Here is a 23567-nt window from a genome sequence, read left to right on the forward strand (position 1 = left end):
GCTGGAGTAGGAACAGAATAACCACAATAAAAATTTCTTTTAAAAATAGACAAGAAGCCAGGTGTGGTGGCTCACGCCTGTTGTAATCCCAGCACTTTGGGAGGCTGAAGCAGGTGGGTCATAAGGTTAGGAGTTTGAGACCAGCCTGGCCAACATGGTGAAACCCCATCTCTACTAAAAATACAAAAATTAGCTGGGCGTGGTGGTGGGCACCTGTAATCCCAGTTACTTGGGAGACTGAGGCAGGAGGATCACTTGAACCCATGAAGTGGAGGTTGCAGTGACCTGAAGTTACGCCACTGCACCCCAGCCTGGGTAATAGAACAAGACTTCGTCTCAAACAAAAAAAAAGTAGTTGAGAATAGGAAACTGGAGGGGTCTTGGGTCTATGGCAGTGATAAAATCTTGCTAGGTGGAAATTGTGAGGACAGTTTAGGTGGTGGAATAAGTTCCTGGTTAGCCTATCTAGAAGTCTGATTCTGTTGTCTGGGGGAAACCCTTTTGCCCATTGTACTCCGTGTGACCACTGGCTTTGCCTTCTGGCGGGTTTTCCTTGTTTGTTTTCTTTAAAGGCCACCACCAAAATAGATTTTGAAGACTATATTCTTCATCAGGGTCGTATAGCTTTTGCAGCCTGCTTCATCCAAGTTTAAAGATTCTTTAAAGGTAAACCAAGCAGTGCTTCAGAAAGAATTGGGTTCTCTATATATGCATATATATTTATATTTATTTTATTTTTTAAATTTATTTTTATTTTTGAGATGGAGTCTTGTTCTGTTGCCCAGGCTGGAGTGCAGTGGCATAATATCGGCTCACTGCAACCTCCACCTCCCAGGTTCAAGCGATTCTGCTGCCTCAACCTCCCGAGTAGCTGGGTTGCAGGTGTACGCCACCACGCCTGGCTAATTTTTGTATTTTTAGTAGAGATGGGGTTTCACCATGTTGTCCAGGCTGGTCTCGAACTCCTGACCTCAGGTGATCTGCCTGCCTTGGCCTCACAAATTATTGGGATTATAGGCCTCAGCCACCACACCTGGCCAGTATGTTGCTTTTCATCAGTGATTGCCAGTTGACTAGCTTTGGCCTGAATTTATATGTCCAAATAGGACGTTGTTGCTTGCAATAAGAAGCACTAACACAGACCAGTATCCTTAATTGTCTTAATCTTTTACTGTAGAGCTATAGGTTCAGTGAGTATGACTTTTGCCTTTCAAGACATTAATATGACAATCTTTGTCAAATATTTTACTAAGGCATAACAGTGGTCACCACCTTTCTAATCTGTAATATTGGTGTTCTTATCCCCCACCCTCTTACTAAGCTAGTGCCATATACTTTAGGTTTGTTATGGTAGCACCCCACTTTTAGTAACAAAATTTGTGTATTCAAAGCCTACTTGAAGGGAACAAAATTCACTCTAGCCAATTGATACACAAAGGTATTGTCGCACAATGAGTATTAAATGTCTTACAGAATCATTAGGAAAGTTGAAAAGATAGTCTCTGAGTTAGGTTTTAAGGAATGATTTTGAGAAGTATTCCCCAAACCAGATCACCAAAGGTGCTCCTGGATATTCTGTCATGAAGCTAACAGCTGAATTGGAATCTGTCATGAAAGCTGTCCTCTCTAGAACCATGCTGTCACTGCCAAGATTGGAAATCCTGTACGGAAAAACCAAGGTGATATTTAGCATCAGAAATAGCGGAATAGTAATGCTTCTTCCTTATGTACACTAAGTTTGGGCTCCCTAGAAGCTGACCTAGATGAATATATTTATGCAAGTGACATTTAAAGCAGTGCTTATAGAGAAGACAAATAACAGAGTGGGAGAAGCAGGCCAGAGAAGAAGAGGAAGCCGAGGTAGAGTGTGATCTCAGGTAAAAGTACCACAGAGAATAGGCTTCATCTTGATCCAGCAGGGAAACTCTTGGGTTGTTCCAGCTTGAGGCAGGGAGGCTGGGCTTTCAATATTTTCATACAGGACAGTCTTTAGTTACCAGTTTTCCTGGCTCTGTCTAGGTGGGCAGAGTGTTTTAAGTAGTTCAAATGCAGTCCTCTGAAGAACTGCAGATGCCTACTGGTGAACCACATTGAAAATACACGGTCTAGGGGTGTGTAAATGATAAAAAGGATCTTAGGGACTCTGATGGAGTGTCACCATTGTCCACTGAAAGAGATGGTCCAGTAGTTTCCCCTTTCCCTAGCTTGTACCATTTATATTGACTCCTGTCTTGTATTAAATTTATTTTATTTTGTCATAGGGTCTTCATACTGTTGCTTCCCAGTTCTGGGGAAGAATCTTACAAAAGGAGGCTTAGTGGGATGCAGTGTGTTGCTGCAGGTGGTCTTAGGGCTATAACCATATTGTCATCTCTTCCTACCGTTCCATGTATTCTGTACTAACACTTCTTCTCATCTTGATGGTTTGACTGAATGGCATGACCAAGATCTTCATCTGAGGGATTTGAGCCTTTTGTTACCATGTGCTTGTCAGGCTGTGGTTGCTGTAATTGCCTATTATAATTACTTGAGAGATATGCTGCCACTGAGCATGAGAGCACTAAAAGGCACTCTAGTGAATCCTTTTTGTTCCAGTTATATTCCTCACTGCCCTCATTATATAGCAGCAACCTTTCTTCCTTATAATAATTAGTCATTTATCCCTGCCAATATGGCAACTCCTTTCCTTTCCTATGAATCTGCCTGCATGAGGAGCTCAAAATAGCTAGGTAACAGCCGTAACTTCAGGTTTAATTGTTCTTTAACTAGCCTCCTTGATTTAAAAGCACCCCCCTCTGGGAACTAGGACCCACAAAATCTAATTTGGAGAGACAGAAAGCACAAATTCTCCAAGTGAGTTATTGAAAATAATGACAAGTGGGGCCACTTCCACTTCTACTTCTTGGTGGCTAGACCTGTGTATTCTTTAAAAATATAATGATTTGTTGGTATCTTGAAGGCCACCCCATTCTCAATGAGATTCTTTCCATACTGCACTTTTAAAGGGTATGTATTGCAGCAGCTTTGGGGTAATACTGTATGTAGTACGAACTGTGGATCTTGTGGTCATATGCCCTTGTTGTACCTCCTATTCTGCAAACTGGAATCCTTGTTCTAAGATATTATGTGAGTTTTCATGTTAGTGAATGAGATAATCCTGTGAGCCCTTGGATAGTAATGCTGGTCAAGGCACTGTAGACAGTATAGGCAAATGCATGTAGTAGTCCCCCCCTTATCCATGATTTTACTTTCTATGGTTTCAGTTACCCATGGTCAGCCTTGGTCCAAAAATGTTAAATGGAAAATTTCAGAAATAAATAAGTCATAAAGTTTTGTTTTGTTTTTGAAACAGGGTCTTGCTCCAGCCCAGGCTAGAGTGCAGTGGTGCAGTCATAGCTTACTACAGCCTCCAACTCCTGGGCTCAAGCAGTCAAGCCTCAGCCTCCCAAGCAGAACTATAGGCATGTGTCACCATACCTGGCTAGTCTCGGCTATTTTGATTTTTATAGGAGTGGGGTCTTGCTATGTTGCCCAGGCTAGTCTTGAACTCCTGCCCTCAAATAATCCTCCCATCCTGGCCTCCGAAAGTGCTGGTATTATAGGTGTAAACTACTGCACCTGGCCCTAATTCATAAGTTTTAAATGGTATACTGTTTTGAGTAGCACGATGAAACCTTGAGCTGTCCCATTCCATCCGGCCTGGGACATGAATCATTCCCTTGTTTAGTGTCTCCACACTGTATATGCTATCCACCTGTTAGTCACTTAGTAGCCATCTTGGTTATCAGATCAATTGTGACAGTATTGCCGTGTTTCTGTTAAGTAACCCATATATTAATAATTACCCAAAGCACGACAGTAGTGATCCTGGCAATTCAGATGGGCTGAAGAGAAACTGTAAAATGCCTCCTTTAAGTGGAAAGGTAAAAGGTAAAAGCTCTCAAAAAACAAAGAAAAAAGATTTTTTTTTTGAGATGGATTTTCGCTGTCCCCTAGGCTGGTGTCACCCAGAGGTTGTGGTGGCATGATCCTGGCTCATTGCAACCTCTGCCTCCTGGTGTCAGGCAGTTCTGCCTCAGCCTCCTAGGCAGCTGGGATTACAGGTCCGCACCACCACGCCTGGCTAATTTTTGTATTTTTAGTAGAGACAGGGTATCCGGGCTGGTTTCGAACTCCTGACCTCGTGATCTGCCCACCTTGGCCTCCCAAAGTGCTGGGATTACAGGCATGAGTCATCGTGCATGGTCAGATTTTTTACTTTTTTGAGTCAATCTAGCTCTCTTACCCAGGCTGGGGTGCAGTGACACAATCTCGGCTCACTGCAACCTCTGCCTCCCAGGGTCAGGTGATCCTTTCACCTCAGCCTCCCAAGGAGCTGGGACTACAGGCATATACCACCACCCCTGGCTAATTTTTGTATTTTTTGTAGAGACAAAGGTCTCACCATGTTGCCCAGGCTGGTCTCAAACTCTTGAGCTCAAATGATCTGCCAGCTTCAGCCTCCCAAAGTGCTGGAATTACAGGTATGAGCCACCATGCCTGGCCAATAAAAAGAATCTTATGCTGAGGTTGCAAAGATCTGTGGTAAGAATGAATCTTCTATGCATGGAATTGTGAAGAAGGAAAAAAACATTATGTTAGTTTTTGTGTTCTACCTCAAACTCAAACCACCAAACTGCAGCCACAGTATAGGATAACTGCTTAGTTAGAATGGAAAGGGCAGGCCGGGCATGGTGGCTCATACCTGTAATCCCAGCACTTGGGCCATGTGTCTACCAGCCTGGGATTATTCACATAGCAGGGGCAGGGTTCCAAGAGAGTGAGTGGAAACCTGCAGGACACCTTTAGGCTTAGGGTCAGAACTCACACACTGTTAACTTATGTCACATTGTTTTGGGAAAAGGAAGTCACAGGACTAGCCCCCTTAAGGGATGAAGAAATAGACTCTATTTATTGATGAGAGGCACAAATATAGGGAGGGAAATAATTTGGGACATTTTAAAAACAACTTTATTAAGTTACAATTTACATGCCATATAGTTGACCCATTTTAAGGATATATAAGTCAGTGATTTTTAGTACATTTTTTGTTATGTTACATCATCATTATCTAGTTTCAGAACATTTCTATTACTCTTATAAGATCTATTGTGTTATCATTCTACCACATTTCTAAAATACTGGAGATACTGCCTGAGCCTTATCCTTCTCTACCTTATTTCATCCTAATTCACCACAGATGAAAATCTTAGCAATTATAACACTATAAGATGTCAGCAGTGGCTGGGTGCGGTGGCTCACGCCTGTAATCCCAGCACTTTGGGAGGCCAAGGTGGGTGGATCATGAGGTCAGGAGATTGAGACCACCCTGACCAACGTGGTAAAGCCCTGTCTCTACTGAAATACAAAAAATTAGTCGGGCGTGGTGGTGCACGCCTGTATTCCCAGCTACTCAGGAGGCTGAGATATGGGAATCACTTGCACCCAAGTGGCGGAGGTTGCAGTGAGCCTAGATCATGCCACTGCACTCCAGCCTGACGACAGAGCAAGACTCTGTCTCAAAAAAAAAAAAAAAAAAAAAAAAAAGTCAGAGGTATTACTATCAGCAACAGAATTTCTGTTGCCATTGCCAAACAAGAGTCCAATTCCAGAATCCTATCCCTGGAGTGTGCTTCCTAGTCCCATTTTTAGTACCGATTGTTGTTGATTATGTTCCCCAGAAGCAAGAGTCAGAAGTGGAGATTAGTGTGCACATTAATTATTAAGGATATACTCCCAGGGAAGATAGTGAAGGGAGTAAGGAAAGCAAGATAGATAAGGGCAGGAAACAAGGCATGGATATGATCCCAGAGAAGTCACACAAAGTCATGAAGGTTAGTCTTCATCCTGATCTTAGAGAAATCTGTTATGGTGCTTCCACCATAAAGCTGTTTTAATCAAAATCAAGAGAGCTGGGCTTCTCTGCTCTAGTGCCTGGTCTTATTTGTGACTCTGAGATTACAGGCGAAGTATCTCTAGTAACTTGAGGGCAGTCCTGTGAAGAAGAGCCCTGGCTATCAAAAACATACATAAGGTGGTGTGAAGGTATGGAAGACAGAATACAAAAATTAGTCAGAGGGAATCTATGTGGAGTGCACTTACATTGTCTGTCACAGGTTTGGTTCATGATGGTTCCCATAAATTAGCACTGTTAAAGTATGAACGTGTATTTGAATGGACACTCTCTACTTGTATGGGTTGAAGTATTTGAAAATAATAACGGGAGAAATGGGCTTTAAAAATTTTTTTTAACTTTGTATTCATGATCTTAAAGTATTTTAATCAATATAAATTAAAATAATGTTGCCACTTAGCAAATAGTATGTCTTTTTTATTTTTTTTATTGAGATGCAGTTTCCCTTTGTCGCCCAGGCTGGAGTGCAGTGGTGCAATCTTGGCTCACTGCAACCTCCACCTCCTGGGTTCAAGCGATTCTCCTGCCTCAGCCTCCTGAGTGAGTAGCTGGGACTACAGGTGTGTGCCACCATGCCTGGCTAATTTATTGTATTTTTAGTAGAGACGGGGTTTCACTGTGTTAGCCAGGATGGTCTCAATCTCCTGACCTCAAGTGATCTTCCCACCTTGGCCTCCCAAAGTGCTCGGATTACAGACACAAGCCACTGCTCCTGGCTGCAAATGTCTAATCATGTGGAATATATGATTTTGATTTAATTTTTTTTTCTTTCTTTCTTTTTTTTTTTGAAATGGAATCTTGTTCTGTCGCCCAGGCTGGAGTGCAGTGGCAAGATCTCGGCTCACCGCAACCTCTGCCTCCTGGGTTCAAGCGATTCTCCTGCCTCAGCCTCCTGAGTAGCTGGGATTACAGGTGCATACCACCATGCCCAGCTAAGTTTTGCATTTTTAGTGGAGATGGGGTTCCACCATGTTGGTCAGGCTGGTCTCAAACTCCTGACCTGTGATCTGCCTGCCTCAGCTTCCCAAAGTGCTGGGATTACAGATGTGAGCCACCGTGTCTGGCCTGTTTTTCTTTTAAACATATAAACTACCAAGCTTGAACGTTTCCTTTTTATTTTTATTTTTTTGAGACGAAGTCTCATTCTGTTGCCCAAGCTGGAGTACAGTGGTGCGATCTTGGCTCACTTGAAACCTCTGCCTCCAGGCTTCAAGTGATTCTCCTGCCTCAGCCTCGGGAGTAGCTAGGACTATAGGCACGCGCCACCATGCCCAGCTAATTTTTGTATTTTTAGTAGAGACAGGGTTTCACTATGTTGGCCAGGCTGGTCTCAAACTCCTGACCTTGTGATCCATTTGCCTTAGCCTTCCAAAGTGCTGGGATTACAGGTGTGAGCCCCTGCGCCTGGCCACATTTAGTTTACGTTTTAATTGATTCTTTTGGTGTTGGTAGCTGAATTATTTTATCTGGTCTTGCTTTTGGCCAAGAATATGTAATAATCTTGCTGTCTCTGATTTGACTTTTACATAAAGAAAATGCTCCTTTACTTTTGCTTAAGTTATCGGAGTCATGGATTGGATTGGCTCTTGAGATGGTAATTAAACATAATTTTTGTAATTCTCATTTGTTTAAGTCATTGACATTTTGAGACTTTAGCAGTCTTGTAGCTTAATTTTCAAGCATGTCAATGAATTTGGCACTTGAAATGTAAATGTTTTAGTGACAACTGTTTAAAATTAAGAACAATATATACCTGTGCTATATTGATATAAAATTATTAACTATAGGAACAACAAAGCCATGACAGATCCCTCCAGAAAGTATTTAACCAGCAGTAGAGAAAAGCAGCTGAGTTTGAAACAATCAGAAGAAAATAGGACATCAGGTAAGTGTTTCATCTTACAATAAAAAAGGTCATATTTATTATATATTATATTTATCGTACTTACTATGTATTTATTAGACTAGAAATAAAAACCTAACCCCGGACATACATCTCTGCATTATTTAGGAATAGCATAATATGGTATTAGTGTTTTTTTTTTTTGTTTCTTTTGATACGGGGTCTCACTCTGTCTCCCAGGGTGGAGTGCAGTGGTGCAATATCGGCTCACTGCAACCTCCGCCTCCTGGATTCAAGTGATTCTCCTGCCTCAGCCTGTTATGTAGCTGGGACTACAGGCATGAGCCACCATGCCCAACTAATTTTTGTGTTTTTAGTAGAAATACGGTTTCGCCATTTTGGCCAGGCTGGTTTCAAAATCCTGACTGCAAGTGATCGGCCCACCTGGGTCTCCTAAAGTGCTGGGATTATTGGTTTGAGCCACTGTGCCTGCTCTAGTCTGGTATTAGTTATTGGGGACCAATTTGTACCCAGAACTTGGCTAAAATATTTTAAAGTATTAGATATACAGGGGAACTTGTATTTTGTTTGTAAAGAACCCGGTCTTCACCTTCTTCTTCCCCTAATTGGCTACCTAGAATTAAGTTCTTTGATTGTCAAAGTACCAGGATCATAGAATAAATTAGAGTAGTAAAGTGGTGGAAATTAACGTGCATCAGTGTTAGTGCTTTTTAGCAGCTTCAGAAGATCTTGAAATTATTGTCCAAAGCAGTTGTTTAAACTTAACCTTCTACCCTGTTTTTACAAAAAAACATTTTTGTCAGATGTTTCCCACGCTTAACAGATCTGTTTGATTCTTTGAAATCCTTAGAGAATCCAGTATCTGGTATTAACTTGAGTATTATGTCAGCTTTAACTTGAAGTAAGCTAAAATATGGCATGATTTTGATAAGTTGATAGTTTAAGAGAATCCAGTTGATCAGAACTCTAGGAATGTTCTTTTAGTAGTTTGGGATTATAACATTGACTCTTACAGAAAGAAATATCACATGTAAGCCTTACCTCTGAAATAACATTTAGAAGCTATAAACTCCACTTACTGTCTCTCAGCTTTTATAATCAGCCTGTAGTTAGAAAACAGAAAACCCGAAATGTAATAAGCCTTAACAATGCTGAATTTAATGTACATCTTACAAAATTTGATGTGGAAGAGAGGAGGAAGTGCATGGCCAAATGGTAAGGTTAACGGAACAAAATGTGGATGTTTAAAATATGTTAAAGTTACAGAATTAATTGGTGGAAGAACTAAAGTAACGCTATTAATAATTGGTTAGAGAGAACATGAGTAGGGGTGATATTAATTTTCCACAATAAAGAGTCAACTGAAACTTTAAAACGAATAAATCAAGAAGTAGTAGAAATGTTATTAGCACTGTTGAGGAAATCAGAAAAAAAAACTTTTTTTTAATAGTTAAAAATTAGAAGCATAACTTGTATTGCTTTGGGGCAGGGGAGGATAGCTTTACTATTATAGCTTCTTTCACAATATTTGATCTTTTAACATGCATGTATACAGGCATACTTTGGAGATATTGCAGGTGTAGTTCCAGACCACATAAATAAAGCTAATAGCACAATAAAGAAAGGATGAATTTTGGTTTCCCAGGGCATATAAACTTATGTTTACACTATACTGGAGTCTATTGAGACGGAGTCTGTCTCTGTTGCCCAGGCTGGAGTGCAATGGCTTCATCTCGGCTCACTGCAACTTTCACCTCTCAGGTTCAAGCGATTCTCCTGCCTTAGCTTCCCGAGTAGCTGGGATTCCAGGCACCCGCCACCATGCCTGACTAATTTTTGTATTTTTAGTAGAGGCAGGATTTCACCATGCTGTTCAGGCTAGTCTCGAGCTCCCAACCTCAGGCGATCTGCCAGCCTCAGCTTCCCAAAGTTCTGGGATTACAGGCATAAGCCACCACGCCCAGCTTTTTTTTTGAGACGATCTTACTCTGTCGCCCTGGCTGGAGTTTAGTGGTGTGATCTTGGCTCACTGCATCCTTGACCTCCCGGACTTAAGTGATCTTCCCACCTCAGCCTCCCAAGTAGCTGGGATTACAGGTGCATGCCACCATGCCTGGCTAATTTTTTGTATTTTTTGTAGAGATGTGGTTTTGCCATATGGCCCAGGCTGATCCCCAACTCCTGGGCTCAGGTGTTGGGGACCAGCCTTGGCCTCCCCAACTACTAGAATTACAGACAGGAGCCACTGCACCTGGCAGTCTTAATTTTCAAATATTTTATTCCTAAAAAATGCTAACAATCATCTGAATCTTCAGTGAGTTGTATTCTTTTTGCTGGTGAAGGGTCTTATTTCTGTGTTGTTGGCTGCTAATTAGGGTGGTGGTGGTTGCTGAATGCTAGGGCAGCTGTGGCAATTTCTTAAAATAAGACAATTTGTCACATTGTCAAGTGACTCTTCCTTTCATGAAAGATTTCTCTGTAGCATGTGACACTGCTTGATAGGATTTTACCCACAGAACTTCTTTCAAAATTGATATCAATCTTTTCAGACATTACCATTGCTTTCTTTACTAAATGTTTGTAATATTTTAAATCCTATGTTGTCATTTCAACAGCATTCACGGTTTCTTTACCAGGAGTAGATTTCATCTCAAGAAACTACTTTATTTGCTCATTCATAGGAAGCAACTTTCCATCCATTAAATTCTGATGATGAGATTGCAGCAATTCAGTCACATCTGTAGACTCCACTTCTAATTCTAATCTCTTGATATTCCCACAACATTTGCAATTGACTGCATCTCCACTGATGTCGTGAACCCTCGAAGTGATCTGTGAAGGTTGGAATCAACTTCCAAACTCCTGTTATGGTTGCCATTTTGCCCTCTTCTCATGAATTATCAGTGTTCTTAATGACATCTAGAATGTTAAATTCTTTCCAGAAGATTTTCAGTTCACTTTGCCTAGCTCCATCACAGGAATCACTGTCTGCTATATAGCCTTATGAAATGTATTTCTTAAATAGTAAGACTTGAAAATTGAAATGACTTTTTGATCCATGGGCTGTAGAATGGATGTTGTGTTAGTAGGCATGAAAACGTTATCTTTTTACTTCTCCATCAGAGCTCTTGAGTTACTAGGTGCGTTATCAAGGAGCAGTAATATTTTGAAAACAATCTTTTTTTCTGAACAATGGGTATCAATGGTGGCTTAAAATATTGATTAAATCATGCTGTAAACAGATGTGTTGTTGTTTAGGTTTCATTGTTCCATATCTAGAGCATAGGCAAGTAGATTTAGCATAATTCTTAAGGGCCCTAGGATTTTCAGTATGCTAAGTGCGCATTGGCTTCCGCCTCAAGTCCTTAGCTGCATTAGCCCCTAGCAAGAGAATTAGCCTGTCCTTTGAAACTTTAAAGCTAGGCATTGATTTCTCTCTAGCTATGAAACTCTTAGATGGCACCTTCTTCCAATATAAAGCTGTTTCATCTACATTGAAGGCCTGTTGTTTAACCTAGCCACCTTCATCAGTGATCTTGGCTAGATCTTCTCATTAACTTGCTGCAGCATTAATAGCAGTACTGGCTGCTTCACTTTGTACTTTAATATTACGGAGATGGCTTCTTTACTTAAATCTCTTGAACCAGTGCCTACTAGCTTCACACTTTTCTTCTGCCTCTCTCAGCCTTCATAGAATTGAATAGAGTTAGACTTTTACCCTGGATTAGGCTTTGGCTTAAGAGAATGTTGTGGCTGGTTTGATCTTCCATGTAGACCTGTAAAACTTTCTCCACATCAGCAGTAAGGTTGTTTTGCTTTGTTATCATTCACGTGTTCACTTGAGTAGCACTTTTAATTTCTGTCAAGAGCTGTTTCTTTGCATTTATAAATTGGCTGTTTAGTGCAAAAGGCCTAGCTTTCAGCCTTTCTCAGCTTTTGACATGTCTTCCTCACTGGGCTTAACTGTTGCTAGCTTTTTATTTAAAATGAGATGTGCAACTCTTTCTTTCACTTGAACATATAGAGGTCATTATAGGGTCATTAATTATCATAATTTCAATATTTTGCCTCAGGGAATAGGGAGGCCCAAGAAGAGAGGCAGAGATGGGATAGTAATGACCAGTTGGTGGAGCAGTCAGATAAATTGAGTTTGACATCTTATATGGGTGGAGTTCATGGTACCCCAAAACAATTACAATAGTAACATCAAAGATCACTGATCACAGATCCCTGTAACAGATATAATTAAAAAGTTTGAAACATTGCAAGAATTACCAAAATGTGACATAGTCATGAAGTGAGCAAGCATATACTGTTGGGAAAATTGACTTGCTTGGTGTAGGGTTGCCACAACCTTCAATTTGTTTAAAAACAAAACAAAAACAAAAACACAATATCTGTGAGGCACAATAAAGCCAAGAGCAATAAAATGAGGTATTGCTGTATTTGATGAAAAGGAAAAACAGAGTTAAATGTAGCCAGAAGTAATGTATACTTTTTATTAGTAAACGAACTTGAATGGTTGATTTAGGAATTAACTTTTTCCTTTGTTCATTTGTTTTATAGGGCTTTTACCTTTGCAGTCATCATCCTTTTATGGTAGCAGAGCTGGATCGAAGGAATACTCTCCAGGTGGCACTAACTTAGACAGGTAATGCATTGGTTATATGACTTGTGAAAAACTTAGAAGCTCTCTTTTTCAGAATATTGAATGATGGGATAGGCTATGTATTATCCTCTTAAATGAATACAATAATTTAACAAAGTTGATGAGAATCATAGAATCCTGACATGTTAGTTAGAAAGTATTCTAGAAATGCACTGAGCACAGTGGTTCACACCTGTAATTTCAGCACTTTGGGAGGCTGAGGTAGAAGGATCACTTGAGCCTGGGAGGTCAAGGCTGCAGAGAGCCGTAATTGTGCCATTGTACTCCAGCTTGGATGACAAAACAAGACTCGTCTGAAAAAAAAAGAGAGAGAAACAAGATCTCACTGTGTTGCCCAGGCTGGTCTCAAATTTCCTGACTTCAAACAGTCCTCCCACCTTGACCTCCCAAAGTGCTAGGGTTACAAGTGTTGAACCACTGCTCCTGGTCTCTACAGAAATTTTTTTTTCTTTGAGACTAGGTCTTGTCCTGTCACCCTGGCTAGAGTGCAGTGGTGCTATCTCAGCTTACTGTGGCTTTGCCTCAGCCTCCCACGTAGCTGGGATTACAGGTGCCTGTCACCACACCAAGCTAATTTTTGTATTTTTTTATAGAGACAGGGTTGCACCATGTTGACCAGGCTGGTCTTGAACTCCTGACCTCAAGTGGTCTGCCTGTCTTGGCCTCCAAAAGTGTTGGGATTACAGTTGTGAGCCATCGTGCTCAGCCTGGGCATCTTTTAAACCTGGCTCTGGGAAGTTTTGTAGTGATTTCATAGGTTGTGACTGGCAATGTTATCAGATTCTAGACCAATATATATTCTACCATCCTATGTGATGAACATACTGAGATTTCTCCTCTGAGGCGTTTTTATTTTCCTTTTGTTGCTGTTGTGTTATTTGTTAAGCTGCCTTCCAAAAATTAAGATACTTCCCTTAAAAAAGTAAAAGCTGTATTACATCAGTGTCTTTTATTAATATATTGGAAAAAGCTAATTGGATACTTAATAGCTGATTTTATAGATAAGCTTTTTTTTTTTTTTTTTTTTTTTTTTTTTTTTTTTTTTTTTTTTTTTACATTTATTGGATGTACATATATAAGATACCTGCTAACCACTTGTTAGGAATGTGTGGTCATGCAGTGCAGCACAGAGGGGGTGATAGCTTTAAATGTAAAAAGTGAGGGTAATGGCAAATGCCCAGCAATGATAGACTAGATAAAGAAAATGTGGCACATATACACCATGGAATGCTATGCAGCCATAAAAAAGGATGAGTTCATGTCCTTTGCAGGGATATGAATGAAGCTGGAAACCATCATTCTCAGCAGGGAGGCGAGCATCACACACTGGGGCCTGCCGGGGGTGGGGGTCTAGGGGAGAGGTAGTATTAGGAGAAATACCTAATGTAGATGATGGGTTGATGGGTGTAGCAAACTACCATGCCATGTGAAAACCTGTGCAACAGGCCTACACGTTCTGCACATGTATCTCTGAACTTAAAGTATAATTTTAAAAAAAGTGAGGGTATGTTAGTCTACAATCAAGATGCTATATAATGACCTCTTAAGTCATATTTTATTTCTTAATAGAATTTAATTCAAAGTGTTAAAAACATTTTGGTTATTTGTATAAAATGATTAAGGTAAAGAATTTGATATAGTTAGGTATATTCAGCCTTGGGTGATATCTCTCAAGCACTTTATAGATTGCAATGGTAACTAAGTTATTTTTATATAATATCAAATTTAAGAGAGAGGAATTTTGACATATTTCTGCTTATTAGAAGAATCTTAAGTTTTAAAAAGTCTAAATTTCGTTTGCAAATGATTTACTACAATACAAATTTCTTCTCAAAATAATAGAATGCACATATTCTTTCCATATAGGAGTGATTGAGGAAAGAAATTTTTTTTAGTGCAAAGCTGCACTGAAAGATAAGGTGAAAATTTCCAGGTCAGTGAGAAAACTAATAGTGAGCAAAGGCTAAAGCCATAAGGAATGTGGAGAACACAGATGAGAGCCAAGTGTCAATAGCGGGGACTTCAAACCAGCATGAGATTGGGAACTACATGTAAAACTTAGAACTTGTTTTCTCACATGAAGCTAGGTGTCCAGAACAGCTCTTTGTGCTAGTAAACCAGAGTGGAACACTTGTGTATAAGTGCTTGGGGTCAGAACCATGAATATGCTGCTTTCCTGGTACTCCTTGAGTAGAGCGTAAAGATGTGAAAATGGGACTAGCAATGATTAGCCTCTGGTTTACAGTTACCTGCATGGGGCCAGACTTAAGACCACTTCAAGTCCTATGCAGGGTAGACAGCCAGGCAGAAGTAACTAGTAAGTCCTTGTCAAGAAGTCCTGATCATGGAATATAGCAGGAGAAAGAGATGGTAAAAATAAATAAAATGAAGAGACTTAGTTTGGGCTTCTTGGTATACCCTGCATGTCTTAGTAGTATTCTAGAAGAAAAGACTAAGGAAAATAAAGGGAAGGAAATTGTCAAAAAAGTAATAAATGATCCTCACATTGAAAAGTCTCAAAAAATACCAGAGAACAAATACTTGTTTTTGGTTTTGTTTTTTTTTTTGTTTGTTTTTTTTTTTTTTTTTTTGAGACAGAGTTTCACTCTTGTTACCCAGGCTGGAGTGCAATGGCGCGATCTCAGCTCACCACAACCTCTGCCTCCTGGGTTCAGGCAATTCTCCTGCCTCAGCCTCCTGAGTAGCTGGGATTACAGGCACATGCCACCATGCCCAGCTGGTTTTTTGTAGTTTTAGTAGAGATGGGGATTCATCATGTTGGGCAGGCTGGTCTTGAATTCCTGACCTCGTGATCTGCCTGCCTTGGCCTCCCAAAGTACTTGGATTACAGGAGTGAGCCACCATGCCCAGCCTGAACAAATACTTTTTTAAAAAAATCCACATTGTCAAAAGATAACAGAAGGTGGTGAAGTTGTAGAGAAAATGGAATGCTTATATACCATTGGTAGGAGTGTAAATTAGTTCAACCATTGTGGAAGAGAGTGTGGCCATTCTAAAAAAACCTAAAGACAGAAATACCATTCAAACCAGCCTGGCTAATATGGTGAAACGCCATCTCTACTAAAAATTGAAAAAAATTAGCCAGGCATGGTAGTGGGTGCCTGTAATCTCAGCTACTCAGGAAGCTGAGGCAGGAGAATCACTTGAACCTGGGAGGCGAAGGTTGTAGTTAGGCGAGATCGTGCCATTGCACTCCAACCTGGGCGACAGAGTGAGACTGTGTCTAAAAAAAAAAAAAAAAAAATGGAAATACCATTCAACCCAGCAATCCTGTTACTGGGTATATACCTAAAGGAATGTAAACCATTCTGTTATAAAGATACATCATGTGTGTATTCATTGTAGCACTATTCACAATAGGAAAGACATGGAATCAGCCTAAATGCTCATCAATAATAGACTGGATAAAGAACATGTGGTACATATATACCATGGAATACTATGTAGCCATAAAAAAAGAACAAGATTATGTCCTTTGCAAGGACATGGGTGGAGCTGGAGGCCATTATCCTTAACAAACCAGCACAGGAACAGAAAACCAAATACTGCATTTCTCACTTATAAGTGGGAGCTGAATGATGACAACGTGTGGACGTATAGAGGAGAACAACACACACTGGGACTTGTTGGAGGATGGAGGGTGGGAGGAGGGAGAGGATTGAGGAAAATAACTAATGAGTACTAGGCTTAGTAACTGGGTGATGAAATAATCTGTACAATAAACCCCCATGCCACAAGTTTACCTATGTAACAAAACTGTACCTGTATCCCTGAACTTAAAACTTATAAAAAAAATTTATATTATAACATTTTGGAAGCTACCAGAAAGAAAATACATCCTCTGTAAAAGAGGAGAAATGAAAGTGACATTAACAGTATTGGAATAGGAAGCAGATAGTTAGATATTATGAACAGAGTGACAGTATCAAAAAATTCTATACCTCACTAAATTATATTTCAAGAATATAGACAATTCAATTTTTATTTATTTTTTGAGACAGAGTCTTACCCTGTCACCCAACCTGGAGTATAGTGGCATCATCATGGATCACTCCAGCCTCAACCTCCTAGGCTCAGGTGATCCTCCCGCCCAGAGCCCCCCAAGTAGCTGGGACTACAGGTGTGTGCCATCACACCTGGCTATTTTTTTGGTATTTTTTGTAGACATGGAATCTCACCGTGTTGCCCAGGCTAGTCTCAAACTCCTGGGCTCAAGCAGTCCACCTGCTTCAACCTCCCAAAGTGCCAGGATTATAGTCATGAGCCATTGCACCTGACCAAGAATGTAGTTTTTTAGATGTGCAAAGACAGATAGAATTCATTCAGTCAGAAGAAAACTGAACAAGGAAGAAGTGGTAAGAAAAATCAGTGAACAAAAACAATTTTTTTTTTTTTTTTTGGAGACGGAGTTTCGCTCTTGTTACCCAGGCTGGAGTGCAATGGCACAATCTCGGCTCACCGCAACCTCCGCCTCCTGGGTTCAGGCAATTCTCCTGCCTCAGCCTCCTGAGTAGCTGGGATTACAGGCACGCGCCACCATGCCCAGCTAATTTTTTGTAGCTTTAGTAGAGACGGGGTTTCACCGTGTTGACCAGGATGGTCTCGATCTCTTGACCTTGTGATCCACCCGCCTCGGCCTCCCAAAGTGCTGGGATTACAGGCTTGATCCACCGCGCCCGGCTGAACAAAAACAATTTTTAAAGCATATTTTAAAATCTAAGTATTTTTAAACTTTATCTTTTAGCTAGTAAGTGCATGTGGTAGAAAATTCAAGTGACATAGAGTGTATAGATTAAAGAAGACATAATCTTCTTTTCTTTCCTAACTCCTAGTTTTGATTTTCCCGTTTTAGCCGTAACCACTATTATTAATAACATGCTTCTGTCTGGGCGTGGTGGCTCACGCCTGTAATCCAAGCACTTTGGGAAGCTCAACCTGTACTATTTATAGGAGCTACAAAATCAGTGAGATAGATAGAAATAAATCTAATAAAAAAATATTTTTTTTAATGGAGAAAAGGATTAGTGAGGGACATAAAGGAAGACCTAAGTAAACAAAGCTAAAGGATTTAATTTTAAAAATTTAAGGTAGTTCCAGTTGAAGTTTCATAAAGTACTTTTTTATGGAACACTCCCCCTCCCCCTAAAAAAGAATCTAAACTCTTTTTTTTTAGGTGGAGTTTCCCTCTGTCACCTAGGCTGGAGTACAGTGGCACAATCCTAGTTCATTGCAGACTCTAACTCCTGGGCTCAGGCAATCCTCCTGACTCAGCCTGCCAAATAACTGGGACTACAAGTGTGTGCTACTGTGATTGGCTAATTTTAAAAAACAAAAACTTAAGAGATGGGGGTCTCTCTGTGTTGGCCAGGCTAATTTCAAACTCCTTGCTTCAGGCAGTCCTTGCTCCTTGGACTCCCAAAGTCCTGGGCTTGAGAAGATGGCTTGAATGGCCTGATGTTAAAACTTAATGTTGGTGGGGTGTGGTGACTCACACCTGTAAATCCTAGCACTTTTGGGAGGCTGAGGCAGGAAGATGGCTTGAGTCCAGGAGTTCGAGACCAGCCCTGGTAACATGGTGAGACCCTGTCTCTACAAAAAAAATAATAATTAGCCACATGTGGTAGCATGCACTTGTAGTCCCAGCTACTCAGGAGGCTAAGGTAGGGGAATCACTTGAGCCCAGGAGATCAAGGGTGCAGTAAGCCATAATCATGCCACTGCACTCCAGCCTGGGCAACAGAGCAAGACCTTGTCTCAAAAATAGAAAAGACAGTGTTAAGTGATGGTGATTATTACAGGGGCTGCATTAGTATTAATCACTGATCCCTGGAAAAAAAAAATAAAAACCTGGAAACAATCTTGTGCATATGTGGGGACTACTTGGATTATGGTACAGATGAAATTAAAAATTAGTGTCGGATCCAGGCTTGTTAGGTGCTGGAAAAAACTAACAAATATTGCAGCCTGCACTGGTACACCAGCGAGAAAAAAAAACAAAAACACAAATATTGCAGCCATAAAAAAGAATAAGTTCATGTCCTTTGCAGGTACATGGCTGAAGCTAGAAGCCATCGCTCAGCAAACTAACACAGGAACAGAAGACCAAACACTGCATATTTTCACTCATAAGCGGGAATTGAACAATGAGAACACATGGACATAGGGAGGAGAACATCACACACCAGGGCCTGTTGGGGTGCGGGGGGCAAGGGAGGGAGACTATTAGGACAAATACTTAATGCATACAGGGCTTAAAACCTAGATGACGGGTCAATAGGTGCAGCAAACCACCATGGCACATGTATACCTATGTAACAAACCTGCACATTCTGCACAGTATCCCAGAATTTGAGGTAAATTTTTTTTTTTAAATTTACAATCTCTAGATCTAAATTAAGGAATGCACAGGTTAGTGGAATAAATTAAATGACACTACAAATTCAGCAGTTGGACAAAATCTGAAAGTAGCCTGCTATATTACTCTTGTTCTCACATTGCGTTAAGGAAATACATGAGACTGGGTAATTTATAAAAAAACGACATTGGCCAGGAACAGTGGCTCATGCCTGTAATCCCAGCACTTTGGGAGGCCGAGGCGGGTGGATTACTTGAGGTCAGGAGTTTGAAAACAGTTTGGCCAACATGGTGAAACACTGTTTCTACTAAAAATACAAAAATTAGCTGGGTATGATGGCACATGCCTGTAATCCCAGCTACTCAGGAGGCTGAGGTAGGAGAATCGCTTGGACCTGGGAGGTAGAGGTTGCAGTGAGCTAGACTGCGCCACTACATTCCAGCCTGGGAGACAGAGTGAGACTTCATCTCAAAAAAACAGAATAAAATTAATGCAGGAATTTTAAGGTCATTGAAAAACTGACAGGAGAGTAAGGAAGTACCAAACCAAGAAGGGAGGAGGAAATCCCAAGTTCCCAGGCACATTGGCTGAACCAGAAGAGACTGTTGAAAGACCAAGCAGTGCTTTTGACAACACTCATGAGTCTAGGACAATAGAGTCTAGGATCTACCAACATAGGGAGCCTAGTACATTACTCCACATATTTCAATGTGTACTGAAGGGTTCTCGCTAGAAGTAAGGGTGAGCTAGAAGTAAGCTAGACTTTCTGTGAATTTTAGTCTTCTGTATGGCCCGATTATTGCAAGCACCTAAATTCAATTCAGTTGATTGTAAGTGGCTAGTATCCTAGATGATTGACAAAATAAATGTACCCAAATGAAAATTCTCTTTGGGGTAAGACATTTTCCTATACTTCAACATATTTCTAAAATTCTAAGATGTAAATTTTTTTACATTAGTATTACAATGGAAGTATATCAGATATTATGATATCTTAAGTTGCTGCCAGGAGGCAGTTGTAACATAGTTGGCATTACCTGCACATGAGCAGACTTGGTTGTCATTTGTGATATTACTGAAAAACTGCATTTTTTAGTCAGACTATTTAAAATGACCACTTAAGAAAGGCAAGCAAATTCTAGTTGTGATCTAAAGATCTGTGGGCTTCTTTTGGTAAGATTAAAGTAACCTCAGCGTTAGACCTTGCCAAATGAATGTCATTGGTTTGGAAGAAAACTCCTAGAGGCATAGTATGGCACTATCTAGAAATGTAGCATCAAAGGAAAGAAAAAAGAAATGCAGCATCACCATGTTGTTGGGGTTAATTGGAGGAAAAAAAGAACGAAAAAAGAACTACAGTATCACCTTTGTTTTTAGTATCATGGCAGCAGCACTGTTTGGAAAAACTGAAAGTCTATGACCCTGAGTGGGAAAAATGATTCAGAAGATTCAGATTCTGAATGTGAGTTATCAGAAATACCTTAACCAGTTTTATCTCATATTTTCCTTTACGCATAAGAGCAACATGATAAAAATATATGTCTAGTTACATAAGCTTCAAATAAGAAGTAAAAATTCTAAGCTATAGAAATCATTATATACTTTGATTGGTGGTGTTTTTCTTTCTTAGTAGTACCTGAAATAAATGATATGTCTTATAATTGATTGTATCTTAGATTTAACTTAATGCTATTCAGTGTCCAGACGTGCAGGAAGACTAGTCAATGTGAATAATTAGTAGAAGAAATAGTTTAGATCAGCAGTGGACCACAGGACACCACATATTTTGGAATTAAACACATCAAAAGAAATAAAGGAAATTTCTGCAGAAAACCTCAAACTATGAAGTTATCACAGAATTTGAAAAAATCAAAAAGAAAATCTAGAAATGAAAAATATAAAAACTCGGATTCTTTTTGGATGGTGTTTTCAGCACATAAAACATAATTGAGATCAGCCTGGGCAACATGGTTAAATCCCATCTCTACAAAAAATAAAAAAGTAGCCAAGCATGATGGCATGCACTTTAGTAAGCTGAAATAAAATAATTGCCAACCTAGAATTTTAGTTGCTGTGAAAATACCCTATAGTTTTGGAGTAAAAGTGAAATAGACACTATCATACAAAACAAAATAATAACAAAGTTCACCCACAAATATGTACTAAAGGAAATGCTAAAGAATAGTTTTTGGGCAGATGGAAAAATAACTCAGATGAAAGGTTGGAGCTTCAGGAAGGATGAAGAGCAACAAAAAATAGATAATATGCTGTCTAACTTGATAAATGCTGTCTATCTCTATAAACTCATACAAAACAACAATAATATCTTGTTGGGTTTAAATGACAACAATAACATATAAACCAGAAGGGAAGAAGGAAGACACAGAATAAATGAATGGAGTTAAATTGTTCCTAGTTTTTTTATATTGTCCAGGAAAAGGTAAAAGAATCAGCTAACATTAGACTTCAATATATCAAAAATTCATGAGTACACAAATAATGTACTCTAGTTTGTAATTTGTTTTTCATGAGGGTGTAGCGTTAGCAATCTTGAAACCACCTCATATGTATACTTGTATTGAACAAGTAAACGTAGATATTGAGATCCAGGCTTGCAACATCAGAGAAAGAAAGAAATAAGGAAAGGAGGAAAGCTGGTATGAACTCTTGGTGTTCAATTGGAATCAGAGATATCAATGTGAACTCAAGGGTTTATATATGTATATACATGTATAGATTGATTCAAAATTAACATATGCATTTGTATGTCTTAAGTTACATACATACATACATATATTTCCTAGCTCAGTCCACTAGTAGGGGCCTTGAAGCAATTGCACCCAATAACAGCACCCCTAGGGCCAACCCTGATTTTTTATCTTTTTATTTTACTTTAAGTTCTGGGATACATGGGCAGAATGTGCAGGTTTGTTGCCTAGGTATTATATGTGCCATAGTGGTTTGCTGCCCTATCAACCCGTCATCTAGGTTTTAATCCTTGCATGCATTAGGAATTCATCCTAATGCTCTCTCTCCCCTTGCTCCCTACCCACCCCCCCACAGGCCCCAGTATGTGATATTCCCCTCACTGTGTCCATGTGTTCTCATTGTTCAACTCCCACTTACAAGTGAGAACATGCAGTGCTTGGTTTTCTGTTCCTATTAGTTTGCTGAGAATGATGGTTTCCAACTTCATCCATGTCCCTGCAAAGGGCGTGGACTCATCCTTTTTTATGGCTGCATAGTATTTCATGGTGTATATGTGCCGCATTTTCTTTATCCCGTCTGTCATTGATAGCCATTTGTGTTGGTTCCAAGTCTTTACTATTGTAAATAGCGCTGCAGTAAACATATGTGTGCATGTGTCTTTATAGTGGAATGATTTATAATCCTTTGTATATATACCCAGTAATGGGATTGCTGGGTCAAGTGGTATTTTTGGTTCTAGATCCTTGAGGAATCGCCATACCATCTTCCACAATGGTTGAACTAATTTATACTCCCACCAACAGTGTAAAAGTGTTCATATTTCTCCACATCCTCATCAGCATCTGTTGTTTCCTGCATTTTTAAAGATCATCATTCTAACTGGTGTGAGATGGTATCTCATTCTGGTTTTGATTTGTATTTCTTTAATGCCCAGTGATGAGCTTTTTTTCACATGCTTGTTGGCTGCGTAAATGACTTCTTTTGAGAAGTGTCTGTTTATATCCTTTAGCCACTTTTGGATGGGATTTTTTTGTTTTTCCTGTAAATTTAAGTTCCCTGTAGACTGTGCATATTAGACCTTTGTCAGATGGATAGATTGCAAAAATTTTCTCCCATTCTGTAGGTTGCCTGTTCACTCTGATGATAGTTTCTTTTGCTGTGCAGAAGCTCTTTAGTTTAATTAGATCCTATTTGTCAATTTTGGCTTTTGTTGCAATTACTTTTGGTATTTTAGTCATGAACGTGAATCTTTGCCCATGACTATGTCCTGAATGGTATCGTTTAGGATTTCTTTTATGGTTTTTATGGGTTTAGGTTTTACATTTAAGTCTTTACTCCATCTTGAGTTAATTTTTGTATAATATGTAAGGAAGGGGTCCAGTTTCTGTTTTCTGCATATGGCTAGCAGTTTTCCCAGCACCATTTATTAAATAGGAAATCCTTTCCCCATTGCTTGTTTTTGTCAGGTTTTTGGAAGATCAGATGGTTGTAGATGTGTGGTGTTATTTCTGAGGCTTCTGTTTTGTTCCATTGGTGTATATCTGTTTTGATAACCAGTACGATGCTATTTTGGTTACTGTAGCCTGGTAGTACAGTTTGAAGTCAGGTAGCAATGCCTCCAGCTTTGTTCTTTTTGCTTAGGATTGTCTTGGCTATACAGGTTCTTTTTTGGTTCCATATGAAATTTAAGGTAGTTTTTTTCTGATTGTGTGAAGAAAGTCAATGGTAGCTTGCAGACCGTGATTTATTATTATTATTATTATTTAAGATGGAGTCTCACTCTTGGTAGACTGGAGTGCAGTGGCATGATCTCGGCTCACTGCAACCTCCGCTTTCCAGGTTCAGGTGATTCCCCTGCCTTAGCCTCCTGAGTAGCTGGGACTACAGGCGTGTACCACCATGCCCAGCTAATTTTCGTATTTTTTTTCTTTAGTAGACGAGGTTTCACCATGTTGGCCAGGATGTTCTCGATCTCCTGACCTCATGATCCATTCAC

The 23567-nt window shown here is 39.8% G+C and overlaps 1 protein-coding gene across 8 annotated transcripts in view; it reads left to right on the forward strand.

Moving 5' to 3' along the window:
- The window catches only part of USP37 (ubiquitin specific peptidase 37), a 105970-nt gene that overhangs the window by 20981 nt on the left and 61422 nt on the right, over nt 1–23567 (forward strand). For all 8 annotated transcript variants that reach the window (XM_032278220.1, XM_032278223.1, XM_032278219.1 and 5 more), the window contains 2 exons: nt 7741–7838; nt 12384–12468. In XM_032278220.1, coding sequence (XP_032134111.1) covers nt 7741–7838; nt 12384–12468 — 183 coding nt within the window. The remainder of the gene's footprint in view (nt 1–7740; nt 7839–12383; nt 12469–23567) is intronic.

Source organism: Sapajus apella, unplaced genomic scaffold (assembly GCF_009761245.1).
Source record: "Sapajus apella isolate SASKATOON/1434 unplaced genomic scaffold, GSC_monkey_1.0 scaffold10, whole genome shotgun sequence".
In the NCBI taxonomy this organism is placed as follows: Eukaryota; Metazoa; Chordata; class Mammalia; order Primates; family Cebidae; genus Sapajus; species Sapajus apella.